Source organism: Notechis scutatus, chromosome 5 (assembly GCF_049901735.1).
Source record: "Notechis scutatus isolate UNSWTSFEM ecotype Mainland chromosome 5, rNotScu1.2, whole genome shotgun sequence".
Taxonomy (NCBI): Eukaryota; Metazoa; Chordata; class Lepidosauria; order Squamata; family Elapidae; genus Notechis; species Notechis scutatus.
In genome coordinates this window covers 115,128,362-115,147,821 of record NC_142013.1, presented here as the reverse complement: position 1 = coordinate 115,147,821, position 19,460 = coordinate 115,128,362, and the positions used below count along the sequence as shown (strand labels likewise).

The window sequence follows — 19,460 nt, the reverse complement described above, 5'->3', positions numbered from 1 at the left end:
TTGTCCCAAGAGGAGGAGGAGGAGGAGGAGGAGGAGGAGGAGGAGGAGAAGCGGCGGACCCTTTGAAGAGAAGCTTCCTCGCCCCCGCCTCGCGCCTCGCTTTCTCTGCCAAGTTCTTCCTCCACAGGGAAGGAAGGAAAGAAGGAAGGAAGGAAGGAAGGAAGTCATCCGGAGGCGGGAGAAAGGGGAGCAGGCGGGGGAGGGGGGCATGAACGCGAGCCGAGACCAGGCTCAGGTGGGTGACGTCTATATTCCGACGACAGCGGCGGCGGGAGGGAGCCCACCGGAGCGCCTCCTGGGACAAGACGGGTCCGGCAGTTGGCGGGAGGACGGCATGGAGAGCCACGCGGAGCAGCGCCTGGCGCCCAGCAGCGACCTGTCCCCGGTCTATTCGTGCCCGGTGAGCCGGGACAGGCCGGGCAGCGAGAACGGCGGCAGCCACACTTTGCCCGGGCCGGAGGGGGCGGTCGCCGCGGTGGCCGTCGTGCACCGGACCACCTCCTTCTCCGTGCTGGACATTCTGGACCCCAACAAGTTCAACAGCAAGGGCCGAAGGCAGTGCGCCCTGCTCTACAAAGCGGCGGCGCCCGAGGAGAAGCCGGAGGAGGCGGGCGCCGAGCCCAAGGCTGCGGCCGACGACTTCCAGCCCGGCAGGAGGAAGCCCCCGCTCGACGGGCGCAGTAAGTCCCGCTCCCGCGGGGAAGCTTTCTTTTGGGGGGCGGATGGGTGACGAGGGTCGGGCACACAAAACTCTTGGCCAGAGCAGCGTCGGATCCTTCCCAGACCCGCCGCCGCTCTGGGGCTGGCGCAACCGGCCCGGGAAAGTCCCCACCTGGCGCCGGACAGAGAGATGGAGCAGCAGCCGGAGACCCGCATGGAGGCCGAGCCCCTGCGGAAGGCCCAGGGCGAAGGCGGTTCGAGCGGGGCTTTTGGGGAGAGAGTGGGGGAAAGTTTGCGCCGGGCAAAACCCCGCCGCGCCAGCCGCTTCTCCAGCGCGGTGCGCCCGTGGCCAAGAGAAAGTGCCCCGGTCTCTTTGGGCTTTTCTGCGCCCGGGGGTGGGGGGCGGGGGAGGAACGGGGCCCCAAAGGATCCGCTCTGGGTGTCCCGGAGCCCGAACCGGGCGCTGCTCCCAGAGAACAAGAGGAAGAAGGGAAAGGGAAGCCGCGGCCGGGCCGCGTTGCAACGCCGGTCCCGGCGATCCGCCTTGGGGATGCCCAAGCCGGATCGCCCGGCTTTGGACGAAGCTCGCCCGGACCGCTGGGCCGCTGCCAGAATTTTCCCAGTTCTCCAAACCGTCTCGCGTTGCCCCTCCGCAACTTTCCCACGCGCGCGTCTCCCATCCTCTCCTCCACGCGGGTCCTTCCTTTGCTCCGATGTATTTCAGGCTGTTTGTCTTTGCTTTCTTGGTTCTTGAACCTCCTCCTCCTCCCCCTTTCTTCCCTTCCTTCCTTCCTTCCTTCCTCGCCTTCCTCGCTCAGGCCCTTTTGCTTCCGGCGACAGATTCAATTTTCTCTTTCCCGCCCCCCACCTTTCGTTCCTTTTTCTTTTTTTTAGGGCAAATCAGACTAATTGTGACAAAACGCCGGTTATCTCTGGAAAAAACAATTAAATTCCTTCGATTACATCGAGAGCGAAATGTGCTTAGCCGCGTTAAAGAGGCTGCATAATGGAGGGAAATCGCCCCCGAGTCGGCCTGTCGCGCTGAGGCGGGTCGATATCCTATTATCGAACTCTGCATATCTCTTTCAACCACCTTGCAAAGGCCGGCCTAACATCTAAATTATAGGACCCAAATTCGGATAATGACTCGATTAAAACCTATTACACTTATTAGGCTGGGCTATCGACCTGGTGGCCAGATTGCCCCGCTCTTCCAGGCGCCCCTTCCCAGCCCCCCGCTGCCCTCCGCGCCCCCTCCCCAGCCGGAGACTACACACACACACACACACACACACACCCGAGAGAAGCAACTTTCTCAACCCCAAAGACCCCCAGCATCGAGCGAGGGTCCCCACCCCCGTCCCGCCTTGGCCCGGATCTTTCCCGCCCCTGGTTTACACGCACAAAGCCAGGCTGAATTCTCCCCCTCCTCCGAAAAGGTTTCCCCTTCCCCGACTTCGAAGGGACGCCCGGGGCGGGGGCACCTATAGAGGCTTCGGTGGGCGGTGGGAGCACCGGCCCTGGCCTTGGCGGGCGGGCGGGCGAGTGCGTGGGGTGGCCCGGTTCAGGCTGAGCCCTAAACTCTAAGCTCGGCGTGGAGAATCGGGCCCCGGGAAAGGTGGAAGTGGGACCAGCGCCTCCCACCACCCCCAATAAACCTTCAAGACTCTTTTCCCTCCGTTCCTTCCGCTCCTGGCCCGGGACGCCCCTCGGGGGTCTTTCCAATTGGATTAAAGCGGGGCGGGGAGGGAACACGCTTAAGGCCTCGCTTCGGTCCGTCTGGGACGCGCAGGGTCACCCTACTGCCGCTATTCAAGTCACATCCAGCCATTAAGTGGAGCCCAGCAATGAGTCCCGCCCAGCCGCGGCGTCCTTTCCTTCAGGTTGCCCCCTTTCTGCCTGAAAATGCTCCCCCTCCTCCCGCCAGCCCCGTCCCCCAAACAGGGTCAGAAATCGGGTTCCTGTTTCGATTTTCTAGCCACTTCGTCGCTTAGGGAAAAGGATTTCGGCCCAACCATCTGGTTCTGGGCTTCGCTTCCAGGGACACAGGCGCCTGAAAGTCACAACCAGGCCCCCTTGCACATTTGGGTTCATTGGGAACCAAGAGCGGAACCCCGGCATTCCGAATGGGACCCGGGTTCGTTTCCATGCCGAAGCGCTGGCTCTCCCCCGTCTGGCGAAGCTGAGAGCCGCTCCGGCGGGACGTCCGGAGCTCCGCCAAGCCTCCGGGGAGGGAAGGCTGCGTCGCTCCACCGGCGCCAAGGGCGCGACGATCCGCCAAACGGCGCCCTTCCCTCGCGCTCCCACCGGATCGCAGCCGCGGTCCAAGCAACGGGAAGCCCGGTCGCTCCGCTGCGGCTGCAGAGGCTCCAAACTGCGGGCGAGTGGGAGAGGACGTGGGAGGGTTGGAGGCTTCTGGCCTTCTGCGGATCACGGCCAAGCGCCGGCAGAGGCAGAAGCGAGACGCCCCGGCGGCCTTCGGAAAGGCTGGGCAGGGGAGAGCGGATCCCGGGTCGGTGGTTCTCCGAGAAGCGTTGCTCCAGGCCCAAACGAGGCCCAAACCGCGTGGGCGGTTCAGATGGCCGGGAGAAGCGCTCCTTCCTTCCTTCTTCCTTCCTTCCTTCCTTCCTTCCTTCCTTCCTTCCTTCCTCTTCAGAGGCCCTCCACGATTCCCAGCTGTCCCGACCAGGATCGGGGCTCGCAAGCTATTTATCCCCTTCCAGGCAAGATAGCCGGGAGGGAGACTCCGTGTTGGGTCCGTGTTTGCAAGAGGCAAAGAAAGCGGGGGGGCGGGGGCTTCCAACGCCGCCGCCTTCCTTCCTTTCCCTGCCGGCCCCCTTTGACCCCGGTTGCCGCAGGAGGCCTGCGGAACAGCGGGGTGCCCGAGTCCCGTTCTCACCACCGCGTAGACAGACCCTTTCGCCCTTTGATTAAGGCAAGTCCCCGACCTTCGCTGGGCCAAGCAGGCCAGGCTGGAAGAGGGGGAGCAGGGCCTGGGGGTCCGGTGGGGGTCGTTTAGACCCCCTCCTCTCTTACGGGCGGCCCAGGGTGATGGGTGGGTCTTCCTTGGGCAGCTCTTTGGGGGGTGGCAGCCCGACCGAGACGCCTCTGTCCGTGGTGCTGAAGGTTCTTCCAGGCGGAAGACGTGCAGGGACGGCCCGGCTCTCTCTCTCACCCGGGCCAGGCTCGGTTTGGGGTCCCGGCCCGGGTCCCCACCCTCCTCCACCCCGGCAGGGCTGCCCGTGGTTCGGGGCCCCGCAGACTAGCTTTCTCTCCTTTCCGCGCAGAGTCCGGCGAGCTGTACCACCCGAGCGACGAGGCGGCGGGGCTGGAATCGGTGCACCGGCAGAGCCCCCTCCCCGAGAGCGAAGTGCCGGACGAGGAGGAAGAGGAGGAGGAAGAGGAAGAAGAAGAGGAGGAAGAGGAGCTGGGCAGCGAGGAGAGTTGCAACAGCGACGGCAGCGGCGGCGGCAGCGCGGTGGAGGCCGGTCGGGGGCTCCGCGCGGAGGAAGGCCGGAGCCCGCCGCGGCAGCAGGCCGGCGCCGCCTCGGGGCTCCGCAGCCACCGCCCCGGCCCCCGTCGCCGCAGCCGCCCCGGGCCAGGCCGCCACGCCTCCGTCGGGGGCAAAACCAAGCGGAAGCGCCCCGGCTCGGACTCCAAGTCGGGCAAGCCCCGGCAGGCGCGGACGGCCTTCACCTACGAGCAGCTGGTGGCGCTGGAGAACAAGTTCAAGGCCACGCGGTACCTGTCCGTGTGCGAGCGCCTCAACCTGGCGCTCTCGCTCAGCCTGACCGAGACGCAGGTCAAGATCTGGTTCCAGAACCGGCGCACCAAGTGGAAGAAGCAGAACCCCGGCGCCGACACCAGCGCCCCGACGGGCGGAGGAGGCGGCGGGGGCGGCGGAGCCGGCGGGGTGGGCGGCGGGCCCGGCGGGGGCGCGGGGGGCCTCTCCGGGGCGCTCAGCCCGCTCAGCCACTCCCCGCCCATGGTCAACCACGGCCTGGCCATGCACGGCCCGCCCGGCGCCTACAGCCACTCGGCCGGCGGGCTGGTGTGCGCCGCCCAGCTGCCCTTCCTGCCCGGCCCGGCCGCCGTGCTCTCGCCCTTCGTGCTGGGCTCGCAGACCTACGGCGCGCCCGCCTTCTACACGCCGCACCTCTGAGAGGCGGCCGGACTGCAGGGAAGAAGCAGCCGCCGCCACCGCCGGCAGGGACTGCGAAACGCTCCGGCGCCCTCCAGCTTCCCGGACTGGTTTCTAACGCTGCGCCCCGGGGCAGGGAAGCCAAAGGCCCCCCTCCCTTGTAAATAGACTCGGCCCTTCTCCGGTTCCCGCTCCATCGTCGCCCCCGTCCGCCGCTCCAGGAGGCTCGGGACTGGCCGGGACAATCGCCCCTCCGCTGGGGCGACGAGCAACCGACAGCGGTTCTCCTTCGTTCTGGGGACTCCTTCCTTCCTTCCTTCGTTCCTTCTTTCTTCCTTCTCCTTTCTTTTCTTTCCTTCCTTCTCCTTCCTTCTCGTTTCTTTTTATTCCTTCGTTCCTTCATTCCTGTCTTCCTTTCTCTTCCTTCCTCCCTCCCTCCCTCTCCTGCCTCGGACTTCGGTTTTTAGCATGGAAAAGCGACCGGAAAGGGATTTTCTCGCAAACTCGTTTTCAAAAAAGAAAAAAGAAAGAAAAGAAAATATCAAGGCCGGAGGAACTTTTTTAAAAAATCTTTCTCGCGCCTCTGTACATTTCTAAGGCTGTTGTATATATAAAGAGATATTTAAAATAATAATAAAAATAATAATAACTTTATAGATTGTGAATAAAGGAAGGCGGAACGCCTGAGCCCAAAAGCGTTCGCCAGCACTTTGCTGAAAGAGAGTCAACCGGCCGAGGCAGCTGGCCGGTCCGAATCCGTCTTGGCTGCGGCGGCGGAGAACCGGCAGGTCCGGCGGCTCAGCGTGCGCTCCCCGGGTCCAAGAGCGAGGCCTTTCCGTGGGCCGGATCCTTAGAGACGCGTCTTCTCTAGGCGGGCGGCTGTTGCTGCTCCTTCGGAGAAAGGCCGAGGGTGCGGGGCCGTTTGATAAGGAAGAGCCGCTTCTCTTTTTGCGTGGCTTCTCCGTCTCCCACCCAACTTACAGCCTTTTCCTTCCACTAGCACGCAAAGCCCGTCCCGCGTGATCCGTGGAATCGGGGGCTCTGATTGAAATACGCCTCCACCACCGTCGCCTTTTTTTCTCCCTTGGACACTAGCGGTAGGATCCGGCCGTCCACCCCAATGGCTTCCCCCTCTTCAAAACGGATCGGCTCCCTCCGGAAATTTTTATTCCCCTAAAACCTCCCGACCCCAAACTGGTTTCCCGCTGGGCCACTGCAAATGAGGAGGGATTGGGGTGTCTTCCTCCGGCTCAGCCTTCGAAATCAGAAAGCTTTTTCAATATTTTATTTTGATATTTTTTTTGTCTTTTTCCAGACCTTCCGCGCCTCTCGCTGTCCCCGCCCGTGGGAGCTGAGCGCGGGTTTTGGGGTGGGCCGCCCCCCACCCTGCTCTGAAGGGGCCGCAGCCACCGGGAGACCCTTAAAACGGCTCCCTCCGCCGACGCGGGAACAGAAGGACGAATTCGCCCTTGTCCGGGCAGCCGGCAGGTATCCGTGGCCGACCGAAGGCGGCTCGGGCTCCGCCGCAGGAGCGGAGTCGGCCGGGGAATTGCCCCGTGGGAGACCCTGGACTTTCGGCTCCAGAGACCGGGGTCGTGTTGCCGCCCGATGTTTAACCCCGTTCCCTTAACCCCACGGGCATTGGGGGGTTCGCAATTCTGACGATACGGTGCGTTCGCGCACACAGCCGATCCGCGTTTCAAACGCAGCAGGCTGGAGATTTTTTTTTTCCTGCCTCGCGCGGGGTCGTCGGGCGAACCCCAGTTTTTTTGTGGTTCTTCGAACGGTCCGGGGACTTCGCGCCAACCCGGGTTGAAAGGAGGCACCCGAGTTGGTGGGTCGTGGGAAGGCAGCCCTGGGGGGGTCTATTCGAAGTAGGCGATTCGCGCCTGGGTTGAACCTCCCTGCGAGGCGGCAGGGCGCGGGTGGCCGGGAAAAGGGGGGCTTTGGGGGCGCAGGTTGCAAGCAGACCCTCGGAACAATTGGGGGCGTGGGAGGTGGAAGGTTCGTCCGTCCGACCTTCACTTAAAACCTGCGCCTTTCCCAACCGCTTAGCTCCTTTCTCTCCTTTGCGTCCTCAGCTGAACAATCCTGACAGCCTCTTAGCTGTCCCCGCAAAGCGAGCGCGTTAGAATTTTTTTGACAGAGAAATGACCGTTTTTAGTCCAAGGCTGGAAATGGAAGGAGGGCTGGTGGGAGCCGGTGATGCGGGGGGCGGGAGGAGAAGAAGCGAGGCAGGGGTCGCCCGGAGCGCCATGGCGCCCAAAGGGATCCAACGCCTGGCCGGCCAGGACCCTTGGAAGGCTTTGTGGGCAGCGCCTCGTAGGAGAAAGCGAGCCCTGTCAGGACCTTTAGGCCGCCATTTTGACTTTTTTGACCTCACGGCCACCCGAAGCCGTGCCTCAGTTTATGTCGCTGGGCCGCAAAGGCAGCCCCTGCCCGTCGGCCCTTGGCCTCGGCTTGGCCTCGCAAGGGGCTTCGACCTCTTCGTTTCCGAGCGGGCTGGAAGGGAAGCCAGGAGAGAAGCGCCAAGGCTTCTTTCAACGCCCCCCTCCCGCCCCAAGGCCCGTCCCTCCCCGAGGCTGGCCTGGGAGGAGAGGGGCTCTTCACCTGCCTGGGCGAACCACCCCCACCCCACCCCCGCAATCCCACGGTGAGGCTCCGTCCCTGGAGGGTTTCCGGAAGGGACTGGACAGCCATTTGTCCTGAATGGTATAAGATCTCTTGCTGGAACAGGGAGCGGGTTGGGCTAGATGACCTCCAAGGTCCCTTCCAACTCTGTCCGACCTCCTGCTTAGCTCAGAAGTTGCTTCCTTCCAGGCAGCCTTTCAAGAAAGGAGCAGGAAGGGGCGACTGGCCCAAAAAAGAAAAAAATGTCCTTGTCCCCCAACCCTGATGGCCATTCGGCAGAAACGCTTCCACCCCCCTTGGCCAAAAAGTTGGGTTGACAGCAACAGTACTGAAAGGCGCAGGGAAATGAGAAAGTGGGGGGGGGGGCTGCGTCTCCCTGGATTTCCGGCTGCCTCGCTGTACTTGACACACGCGCACATGCACACACACCAACGGACAAGCCATGAGCCTTCTCCCTTCTCCGCTGCAGGAGATCCCCAGCTGCCCGTCTTTCCAAGGTCGCCCCAATTTTAGGGAGTTTTGTGGGATGATTTAAAAAGAAAAGGAAACCCCAAGCAAACACACATGGTCACAAAGACACAGGGAGCACCGGGGTGTTTGTGTATGCTTTAGGTCTATGTGTAAATGTGGAGAGGATATGGAGGGAGAGAAGGAAGGAAGGAGGGAAGAGGGAGGGAGAAAGAGGAAAGAAGGAAGGAAGGCATGAAAAAGAGAAGGGAAGGAAGGAAGGAGGGAGGAATGGAGAAAGAGGAAGGAAGGAGAAAGAGAAGGGAAAGAAGGAAGGAAGCAAGGAAGGAAGGAGGGAGAAAAAGGAAGGAAGGAAGGAAGGAGAAAGAGAAGGAAAGGAAGGAAGGGAAAAGAGGAAGAAAGGAAAGAACGAGGGAGGGAGGGAGGAAGAATGGAAGGAGAAAGAGAAGGAAAGGAAGGAAGGAAGGAAAGGAAGGAAGGAAAGAACCAGGGAGGAAGGGAAGGAGAAAGAGAAGGAAAGGAAGGAAGGAGAAAGAGAAGGGAAGGAAGGAAGGAGAAAGAGAAGGGAAGGAAGGGAGGAGAAAGAGAAGGGAAGGAGGGAAGGAAGGAATCCAGACTCCTGGCTGGGGAATTCTGAGAGTTAAAAGTCTACAAATATTAAAGTGGAGAGATTTGAGAATCTCTGGTCTAGAGATCCGGATCAACTGTGGATCTCACGGCCTTAAACCATTTGGGGTTGGGAATTGCCCTCTCTCTGCCAACTGCGGTCCCATTCCAGGTCAACCAGGCTCCCCCCGCCCCGCCCCCCCCCGCCCTTGTGCAGCTGACAAGCCAGAAATGCTGGTGAAAATCCAGCCAAACGGCTTGCAGGACCTTTGCACGCGCAGCATCCTCGCAGCCCCCCCGGAAGGCATCCTGAACAGGGGTTAAGGCCGCCTGGAGAGGCGGTTGAGCGGTGCTAAGGGGGAGAAAACGGCCCCAGAGATCACGAAGGATCCAGAGACTCCGAAGGGAGCGCCTCACTTGGCCTCCCCCGGATCGGAGAGCCTTAAACAGTGGATCCTGGCTTGTTAGTGGCCGGAGCAGCTTGCAAAGATGTTAATCCTTTGTCTTATTTCAGTGACCCTTTGAACTGCCCAGGGGTGCTTTAAAAACAACAGCAGCAGCAGCAGCAGCAGCACCTCCACCTGGTTCCCAGCAGGTACGGTCCGTCCAGAGTCCCGGTTAATACAACAAGCCAGGAATGAAAGGGTGAAACGTGGCCATCCGGGCAGAAGGACGTTCCGTGTTCGATGCGCTCAACTCTTTCCAGGGGTTCAGACCCCCTGACGGGCAGGAATAATATGCGGGGAGATTTAATTTGGTTCTGCCTGTTGGAAACGGTTTTCTCTCCAAGGCTGAGATCACCAGTAACCAGGAATGATGGGTGCGCTTCAGGCTGGATTTCCCCTAATTATCTGTGAGGTGGCTTTTCAGTTTTCCTTGGATAATCGGATGCCTAGAAAAACAAATTTTCTGCCTGCCTAAGAACCTCGGAAGGGTTTTAACGGAGAGTGCAGCAAAATGAAAAGTTACGGAGTGCAGAATTCTTTTCTTTCTCTCTTTCTTCCTTTTTCTTCCTTTCTTTTCCATTTTTCTTTCTTTCTTTCTCTCTCTGTCTTTCACTTTTTTTCTCTTTCTCTCTTTTTCTTCCTTTTCCTTTCTTCCTTTTTTGTCTTCCTTTCTTTTCCATTTTTCTTTCTTTCTTTCTCTCTCTGTCTTTCACTTTCTTTCTCTTTCTTCCTTTTCCTTTCTTCCTTTTTTCTTTCTCTCTCTTTCTCTTTCTCTCTTTCCTCTTTCTTTCTCTCCCTCTTTCACTTTCTTTCTTTTTCTCTTTCTCTTTCCCTCTTTCTTTCTCTCTCTCTCTTTCACCCTTTCCTTTTCTTCCCTTTTCTTCCTTTCTTTTCCTTTCTTTCTCTCTCTCTCTTTCACTTTCTTTCTTTCTCTTTTTCTTTCTTTCCTTTATCTCTCTCTTTCTTTCTCTTTCTCTTTCTCTCTTTCCCTTTCCCTCTTTCTTTCTCTCTCTTTCTCCTTTTCCTTTTCTATAGCTGCCCAGCTCAACCAAGTGACTCTGAATGGCTTACAATTTAGGTTTAACACAGACATAAAATCTGTTTTTTTCCTTCACATTTTAGTTCTGTAAGAGATTAACGAGAGCAGCCAGTTGGGACACCAGGCTAGAAATTGGGAAGCTGTGAGTTCTAATCCTGTCAGCCACTGACTTGAAGGCAGGCACAGACAAACAAAACACATGAAGGGCAGCAATACCACAAGGGCCCTTGCATCATTGTTACTTGGCTAAAAACTTATTTCTTGGTCAAAACCTCCCCACAGCTTCATTTGTTGTCTTGGTTCATAGGCACATTTATTTCAGGAAGCCCACGGGTGTTTAGTGTGTGTGTGTGTGTGTGTGTGTGTGTGTGTGTACATGTGTGTCAAAATGGCAAGAGTGGCTGCAACCACGCTAATAAAACCCAACGACGCCTAAAATAAAGGCCAGGCCTAAACTCTAGTATCCTGACCTTGGTGTTTTGATCCTCATTCCAGATAGCATGTAAAGTAGGTAGGAAGTCAACGCAACGCACCATCACAGTATAATCTTGGCTTGTTTTGTGCTTGTTCAGTGGACTATAGTTAAACAGTCTCTGTTTCATGGTTGTCTCAAAGGTGCTTATTTTCAGGAGGCAACTGGACTTTCTTTTTTTTTTTTCTTTTGAAGATGTTTTGCTTCTCGCCCAAGAAGCTTCTTCAGCTCTGACTGGATGGTGAGGATGGGAAAGGTTTACATTCCTTGCAGAGAGCTGATCATTTTCATCCTTTGAGAGGGTTGTTGAGGCCACTTGGAGGTTTACCTGTGTCCTCAAGAAGATCACCTGAGTGGTGCTCCTGGTTCCTGTAGTCTGCAGTTTTCCCCTCTGGAAATCCATTCCTAACCCCTACACCATTCCAAAGGTCTTCATCCTAAATTGTACAGACTTCTAGTTTCATTGATGTGAAAGTAACATCCTCCCCTAATTCTTGGAGCAACAGGACTGGTGCAAGTATTCTTAGGGAAAGGCAAAAAAAACACCACCACCCCAAAACCTTAGGATGGAGGCTGAAACCAGGTGTTTAAAGCTCTATCTTTTTTTCTTTTTAAATCACCCTATCCATCATCTGGAATTCTTGGACCCAGCCACATCCTGGAAACCCCTGAATAAATCCCTTTTAAGAGGGAAGCTAATGTTTAAAGAAAGAGCTAAACGCAAAGTCCGTTCTTTTGTCAGCATCTCTGAGAACTGAGCTGGCAGGCAGGTTGATGGACAAATTGGCCAGGTTTGAATTTTACTCATTTAACACCTTCCGTCCTGCTTTCCTGTCAGTCCGTGAATTGGAAAAAGAAAAAGAAAGCAGAAGGAAGAAAGGAAACCATCTCGCTGTCCGCCGTTTTCATGCCCATTCTTTCTTTCGTACATATATTTCTCCACCAAGAAATATATACAAAATCTTTATTTTGCAGGCAGCTCTGAAAACCAAACATTTGGTGCATTATTTTCATTCATGTCCTCGTTTTACATCTGTGTTTCCTTAAGGTACACATTAATTAGCTTTCCACGTTGTCCTGGAAAAAAAAAACCCAGCTAACAGGGAAGTGCAAATTTTGAAAAATCATTTTATTTGGGTATGTAAACAAGTGTGTGTTTGTGTCTGTAAATATGTTTCTCTCTCTCTCTCTCTCTCTCTCTCTCTCTCTCTCTGTGTGTGTGTGTGTGTGTGTGATGTACAACTTGAATGAAATTCTCCCCAATTTCTGTACGTGGTTGCTAGATGAACAGAATTCATATTAATCTTGAAAGCAATTGTGTTATTATAAAACTGGCTTTCTGGTAGCTGCAGTAAGAAACAAGTCCTTATTTTATTTTTATTTTTTCATCAAGTGACACAGACCCTGCTAGACAGATAGGCCAATACAGTAACAGGACAAGAGCTGCTGAATGCAGAAGCATTTATGACTGCCTTCTCTAGTTAAAAATTTCCTTTTTTCTATTTATTGTTCTATTTCACATGCATATCGCCTGGACCAATGGGGTGAAAAATTAAGGTTTTAAACATTTGGAAGCATCCAAGTGCTGATATTTCAACAAAGCAGATCACTTATTTTCCCCCAGAAAGATGAATAAGAGTCACAGAGTTGGAAGGGATCTTAGAGGTCATCTAGCCCAACCCCTGCTCTTGCAGGACACCTATATTATTTCTGATAAATGGCTGTGCAGTTTCTTCCTAAAAGCCTCCAGTGTTAGAACATCCACAACTTCTGAAGGCAACTCATTCCACTGGTTAATTGTTCTCACTGTCAGAGAAAATTTCTCCTTATTTCCAGGTTGATTCTCTCCTTGGTTACTTTCCATCCATTGTTTCTTGCCTGGCCTTCTGGTGCTTTGAAAAACAGCTTGACCCCTTCCTCCTCTCTGTGGCAGCCCCTCAAATATCAACACACTGCTATCATGTCACCCCTGGTCCTTCTTCTCACTAGACTAGAATTCCAGCCACTGATCTTCATGTTTTAGTTCCTAGACCTTAATCATGCGAATTATGTGTTGCAAATGAAGTTTGCACCAGGTTTTAAAAGTACGGAAGCGAAAGACGCTATCTGTCCCCAAAAGACTGAGATAAACCATTGTGGAACATAATCAAAACATTTTCTATGGGACCTTTTGCCATTTTTATTGTTCCTAAGTTGCCCCATAACTAAACCTATTTGGGGAGGTGACACATAATGTGAAAAGCATTGTTTCTCAGCTGTAATCATACTTAGAGCAGATCAATTCCAGTAAATGAGAGTTAAGTTTAAATCCCATAGATTTTAGCGTCACCGTTTCAAGCGTGACTAAATCAATTGCAAACAATCCAAAACATAAAATAAAACATTGGCACGCTACAATAACCCAAAGTGGCCCTCTATTCAGATTAAATTCCAGAGACTGCAAATTCCAAGTAACCTTTCTTTAAAAAAAAAAAAAAACGCTCACATTTTTCATCGTACTGATGGCTTTAGAGGAAGTTGAGTGTGTGTTGTGAAAATAATTCAGAGAAACGAATTTGGACCTGCTGAAAGCATCACGTCTCCTGCTGGTTCTTTCCAAACTTCCATGCCAAAGAATATTTCAGCTATTTCAAAAAAAAAACCAAAAAACAACCACCACATGTTGAATGACACTTTAAAGCAGCTGCATCTTTAAATAAGATGCAAAGGGCCACATTTTTAGTAACTTGTCCTCATTTCAGGTTGAAGTCAAGGTTAGGGTCATCTCTTGATTGGAAAAAGGTGATTCTGTCTAGGAATCAACTGGATTTTAGACCTCAAGTAGGCTAGTTTTTGTCAAGCAAACATCTCAGTTATAAACTGATGTGTTAGACATACTTTGAGCTGCAATTAAATGTTTCAACCTATGGGCAGAGTATAGAATAACGGAGTTGGAAGGGACCCTGGAGGTCTTCTACTCCAACCCCTGCTCAAGCAAGGTGACCCTACACCATTCCAAACCAGTGTCTGTCCAGCCCCTTTTTAACTTTAACCACATAAATTTTGGGCTCAATTGTGGCCGTACGTCAAGGACTACCGGTATTTGAAACTGGTGCTTCCCACACCATGTTAGTGTGAGTGGAACACCTCTTTTTGAAGCATTAAAAGGAGTTCATTTCTGGGAGATGCTTGTACAGCTGCTGTCTATCCAGGTCTCACTGATGGTCCTTGGAGAAGTGTGATCTGTGCAAAAAAATTTGAAGGACAGGTGCCAAAGCACTCTCAAACATTTTTGCAAATCCCTGTATTGCTTACAATTAATTACTTACAATTAATCAAATCCCCCTGTATTTGTGCAGCTGGGCCTTAAGAAGTCCTTGCAATAATAAATATTCAACTTTTTAGGGCTATTCATTTCCTCTAAAAAATAACACACACGCAACACTCCATGTTTTCTCTCCCTATTTCAGTCCAGAGTTTGTGTTCTGTCTGAACTTTTCTAAATACGTGCTGATTGACAGCAGAGCTCATGGGGTTGCAAGTTTTTCTAACAAATTTGGGCGATGCTATTAAGTGGTTGGAAGGAATAACTGTGATTTACAAAAGCTTGAACATTCATAACTGTCACTCAGATTCACTTGATTGCATTGAAATGAATTTGTAAATCCAAAACACCTCCATTTTTGATAACTGCCCCTCTGAATCAGGTCAAACAAAACACTGCAATTCAATCCCTTGTCACACACGGCTAAGTCTTCGTGGGCACAGAATATCTGCTGAATTAAGTTATGTAAGAATCAGATTTTTGAGCAGTGTTACCCAATTAGCTTCTTCTCAATGCCCTTTGGCCCTTCATAGGCAAAATATTCCATCAACATTGGCTGGAAAACAACCTCCTCCTTCTCTCCATTCCCTTCTAGCACTGATGATGTTACCCAGTTGGGTAATGAAACATCTGCAAGGAAACAAACCAAGCTCAGAGAGCACCAAAGACCTCACAGTCATATTATTATTATTATTATTATTATTATTATTATTATTATTATTATTATTATTATTATTATTATTATTATTATTAATCCCATTTACCAATCCAAACCATCCCCCATTTTTTTTTTAAAGAATTATCTTCAACTCTCTTTGTTTCTGGATGTGGAAGGCAAATTATCTCCAGATTTAGCTTCAATTCGTCTTTCCCTAAACCCATGTGGATTCCTCTCTAGCAACATTTGTCCCTTAGGTTTTCTGTCTACCTCATTCAAGAGGACGTAAGCCCATCTCTCACTTCCAAACCAGTAGATTATCACATACCCCTGTCACCATATTGCTGGTGAAACCAGTTGATTTATCCAGCTTAAAGATAAATTTTATGGAGACAAAACTGTCTTCCTCTCAGTTGAATATATTTATCTTTCATAGTAAACAATAAATACAGTATTTATCTTTGCAGCCTATTTACTAGGAGCTTTATCAGCCTAATTGGATTTACTTATATGGATTCCTTTTATTATTTATCTTGTAAAGAAGCCACTTTACAGTCCTCTGGGACTGGAGGTCTGCCAGTGAGGCGCTGTTCTTAGGGATATGGCACATAAAAATACCAGTATCGCAATGAAATTCAAATGGACCCAGTGAACAGTTTGTTTCTGATTTCTCACCCCTCTCCTAGAAGAATGAAATATTTTGAGAAATATTTAAAAAAGCAGACTATTATATTTCCCTGGATGAGAAATTGAGAAACATGTTTTGTTAGAGGGAGAAAGCAGCTCCCACCTTTCTTAATAGTTCTCAGTAGATGTCAGCACTTAAGAGATAAAGAGCTTATTGAGATCTAGGTAGCTTTACTTATAGGCATAAATTCCCTGCAGGAAGGTCTCAACAAAAGTAGGGTTAGCCCTCAGCCACAATAGGAATTGCCCAATAAGCCCCTTCATTGCATCAGCCAAACTTCAACCAAACGTAGCTCAGACAAACATGACCTCTACAAGGCCTCATGGGAGTCTGACAACAGTCATTAGAATACATGTTCTTGCACAGGCACAGGAAGTTCAAGTGCAAAGCTCAAGAGAAGGTATACCCCTTACTCTCAACTCCATGTGGTCAGCTGCCCAGAACCCATGTGCTTGGTGGTCCTGTCCATCATTAAACCATCTTTCCCATCAACCGCCAGCCTCCATTTTGTCTCCAGTGCCTTTCTCCCGGCTTGGAACTGGCTGTTTCTTCCAACAGACGTGATATGATTAAAAATTTTTTTGAGACTCTCTTCCTAAAAAAAATACTAATTCAGGCATGACTTTCTGCATTACTTCTTTTCCAGTGAAGACCTAAGAAAAGAATTAATTCACCTTTTCTATCTTCATGTTCTTTTGACACCTACAACATTGGATGTCCAACTGCTTCCCCACCAGTTTTCAGCTTTGGTTTATTTCATCTGATCAAAAAGCTCTTAATTTTAATAGCAAAATACTCCTGTAGATCCTTTTCTGTATAGCTTACTCTTTTATGTATTCTTACATTGGATGTCTATTTTTCTTTTTCTTTAAGCACTACCATTTTTAATACAGTCTTTATCTCCAATAGCTTCCTTGGCAACACTGATTAACCATGGTGATGAATTATTGGACTTTTTGGTAGCTTTCCTGACTTTCTTTTTAATTTTTTTATTGTTTTATATCATATATTTCCTTTCTAAGTTGAGCAGTGTGCTCTCTAGGTGTCCAAGGTGTTAACATAGAAACATCATCATCATCATAATCATTCATACACACACACACACACATAAACAAATATGTGGTAATATATCAACAAATATGCGGTTACATCAATCATAACATATCTTCCATTATAGTATCTATTATATAACAATCAGAAATATTTACTCAACTGTTTTTCTTTCTCCTATAAACCATATTTCACCTAATTCTACTCCTCTAACCTCAAGATCTGTCGTTTAACCATTTATAGAGTAATTCCCATGTTATGAAATAGTCCGAATCTTCTTTTTAGGGTTAACATATCCATCTCTGCACATTCCAGAATGTTTTTGATTATAATAGCGTCCGCTTATTAGTTTCTTTTGTATTTAGAGCTCTTGAAAAATGCACCTTTCCTGATTTATTCTTAGAACTTTATCAGTCCTTTTATTTTAGTGGAATTTCCTCTACCCTGAAAGTGAGTCCTAGCTTGATTTTTAAACATGTGCCCAATATATGCCCTACCCTCAAAATAAGCCCTAATTAAGACCCCACCCACTCCAGAGTGGACGGGTAAAAATTAAGCTAGGGTGGGGATGAGGGGATGGAGCTGCCCTACTACTTACCTTTGGACAGGTGTAGCCAGGCCTCGCACATCCCGACACCTGCCTTGCCGGTCCATTTCTTCTGCAGCCGGCAAGGCTGGCAAGGCTTTCCTGAAGGCCTCTGGAACTGATAGCAAAGCTCTGGATCGATCCTGAAGGCTGCAGAGGCCTTCAGGAAAGCCTTGCTAACTGCAGAAGAAGTTCCTGAAGGCCTCTGACAGCGAAAAGGAGGCTGAGAGCGATGCATGCAAGTGAGGTGACTCAGTGGATGATGTCCCCCCAAAATAAGACCTGGTGCCTTTTCTGGTGGCAAAAAAAATAAAATAAAAAATAAGACAGGGTCTTATTTTTGGGGAAACATGCTACTTTATCAACATTGGAACCGGCTGCCAATTTATTTCATTATCCCAACTTTTGTAATAAGCCATGTCCCATCTGGCTCATATTTCCAACATAAACACAACTATGATGGTTTGATGACTGGTTCACTCACTTTCATATGCCTGGCTACCTGAGTCATGTCTTCCCTGGGAAACTTGATTTATTCATCATCCTGCCTTCATTTATCTTAGCCTCAAGGGAACAATCTCCCTCTCAAAGACCCAGAGGGGTCATTACACTACACCACACCACCTTTGTGTGTAGTTGTTAGATATGAGCAGCCTGCTTTCCCTTCAGGAATTTCCCTCCATTTTTTTTCTCTTGTTCCTCGTGGGACCTTAGCTTTTAATGTTTGATTTTAGTTTATGCTTTAATTGTATTTGTATGGACGTATTTTTAGGACTGGAAGCAGCCCAGAGTTACCCTATGATAAGATGTGCAGTTAATGAAGTTAATAAATAAAATACATTCTGATGGAAGTAAATACAGCTGATCTTCCATTGCTGAAGATGGAATACGATTCTTTCCTTCTTTTAATATATATATATTTTAATTATTTCCCAAAGTTAAAATACAAAATCTGAAAAAGAACAGAAAGCAGAAAAAAGGAAAGATTTTTTTAAAAAAATCAAAAAAATGTGCATAAAGACAAGGTAAGAAAGATACACTTTGTCTCCCCCGATTGAAGACTGCCTAGATACTTCCAATCTTACGCGGGAGAAAACCCGAATAACCAAAGATCCACATACAAATACCCGCGAGAACCTCAGAAAACATATATATATATATATATATATATATATATATATATATATATATATATATATATATATATATATATATATATATATATATATATATATATATATATATATATATATATATATATATATATATATATATATATATATATATATATATATATATATATATATATATATATATATAATATATATATATATAATATATATATATATATATATATTCAGTATATATATATATTTATATTAGTTTAAAGTTGTAGCTGTGGAGATTCATCTGTCATCATCAGGCTTCTGTATTGTGTCCGTCAGTGAGTATATACAGAATACAATTGCCCAGAAGCCTGATGATGGCAGATGAGATTCTGCCAAAACGTTGCTACAACTTTAAAAGCACAACTATAATGACGTGGGAAAATACCCAAACAAAGCTGAATACCATACATGCAAGTACCTGCAAAAACTTAAGAAAACAAATATATATATATATATATATACTTATATTAATGAGATTATTTCGATCAATGCACAATTACAGAATTGTACAGCAGTGCCCGGGGAAGAAGTTTTAAAAGGGGGGAGACAGTCAATCAACTGTAGCCCCTCCAGGTTTTGTACATATCGGCTGGTGTTTTTCCAAATTTGGCAACTTTTGAGACGGGTGGACATCAACTCCCAGAATTCCCCAGCCAGCTTACAAGGAAAACCGACACATAATGTTCTATCATTGGTATATATATGCCACCTTCAAAATTGGCTAAGATCTACCCAAATCTAAAACCAAATTGCTGGAAGTGTGGACATCAACAAGGTACCTTCTTTCATTCTTGGTGGTCATGCCCCGAAGCAAAGAAATATTGGAAAGTGATTCATATGTGGTTAGTTAATTGAAAATAAAATTGATTTCATCCTGGAACTATTCCTCTTAGGAATAATTAAAAGCAAGTATAACAGAAAGATAAAATATATTACATGTAATAACAGCAGCTAGAATTTCCTATGCCCAGTACTGGAAGAAAAATTTCATACCTCCCGAAGGTTTAATAATTTAAAAAATCTTCGAATGCGTGGAAATGGATAAATTAACTATGGAACTGAAAGGGAAAGCTGACATGGAATACAATACAATATGGGAAACATGGTATTTGTGGATTGAAAATAGAGAAAATAGAGATAAGAATAGAAAATGTAAATAATATATATATATATATATATGTTTTCTTAAGTTTTCAAGGGTACTTACATGTATGGTGTTCGGCTTGGTTCGGTATTTTCCCACGTCATTGTAGTTCTTTAAGTTGTAGCAACGCTTTCAGCAGAATCTCATCTGCCATCATCAGGCTTCTGTATTGTGTCCGTCTGCATATATATATGTATATACATATACTGTATATACTCGAGTATAAGCCTATTTTTCAGCCCATTTTTGTGCTGAAAAAATCCCCTCGCTTATACTCGAGTCAGATTCCCTCTGAAAAAAAATGGTGTGGAGTCGCGGCCTCCGGCGGCAGCGACTCCCAACAGCCGCCGGGAAGGGAAAGGCAAAAGCGCTTTGCCTTTCCTTCCGAGGCGGCGGAC

At 49.3% G+C, this 19,460-nt stretch overlaps 1 protein-coding gene across 1 annotated transcript; it reads left to right on the top strand.

Moving 5' to 3' along the window:
• The first annotated feature begins 208 nt into the window (after positions 1 to 208).
• On the top strand, positions 209 to 4,822 carry NKX1-1 (NK1 homeobox 1). Its single transcript, XM_087967508.1, has 4 exons — positions 209 to 680; positions 762 to 997; positions 2,702 to 3,044; positions 3,948 to 4,822. Exons 1-4 carry the CDS (start codon positions 209 to 211, stop codon positions 4,820 to 4,822), a joined length of 1,926 nt encoding a protein of 641 aa, XP_087823634.1.
• The last annotated feature ends 14,638 nt before the right edge of the window (positions 4,823 to 19,460 follow it).

What these genes read in the sequence shown, in the direction of transcription:
- NKX1-1 (XM_087967508.1), top strand. Translation starts at nt 209, where the DNA reads ATGAACGCGAGCCGAGACCAGGCTCAGGTGGGTGACGTCTATATTCCG. An exon ending in CCAGCCGCTTCTCCAGCGCG is followed by an intron (nt 998 to 2,701) that starts GTGCGCCCGTGG and finishes CTTCGCTTCCAG; the next exon opens with GGACACAGGCGCCTGAAAGT. An exon ending in AGGCTCCAAACTGCGGGCGA is followed by an intron (nt 3,045 to 3,947) that starts GTGGGAGAGGAC and finishes CTTTCCGCGCAG; the next exon opens with AGTCCGGCGAGCTGTACCAC.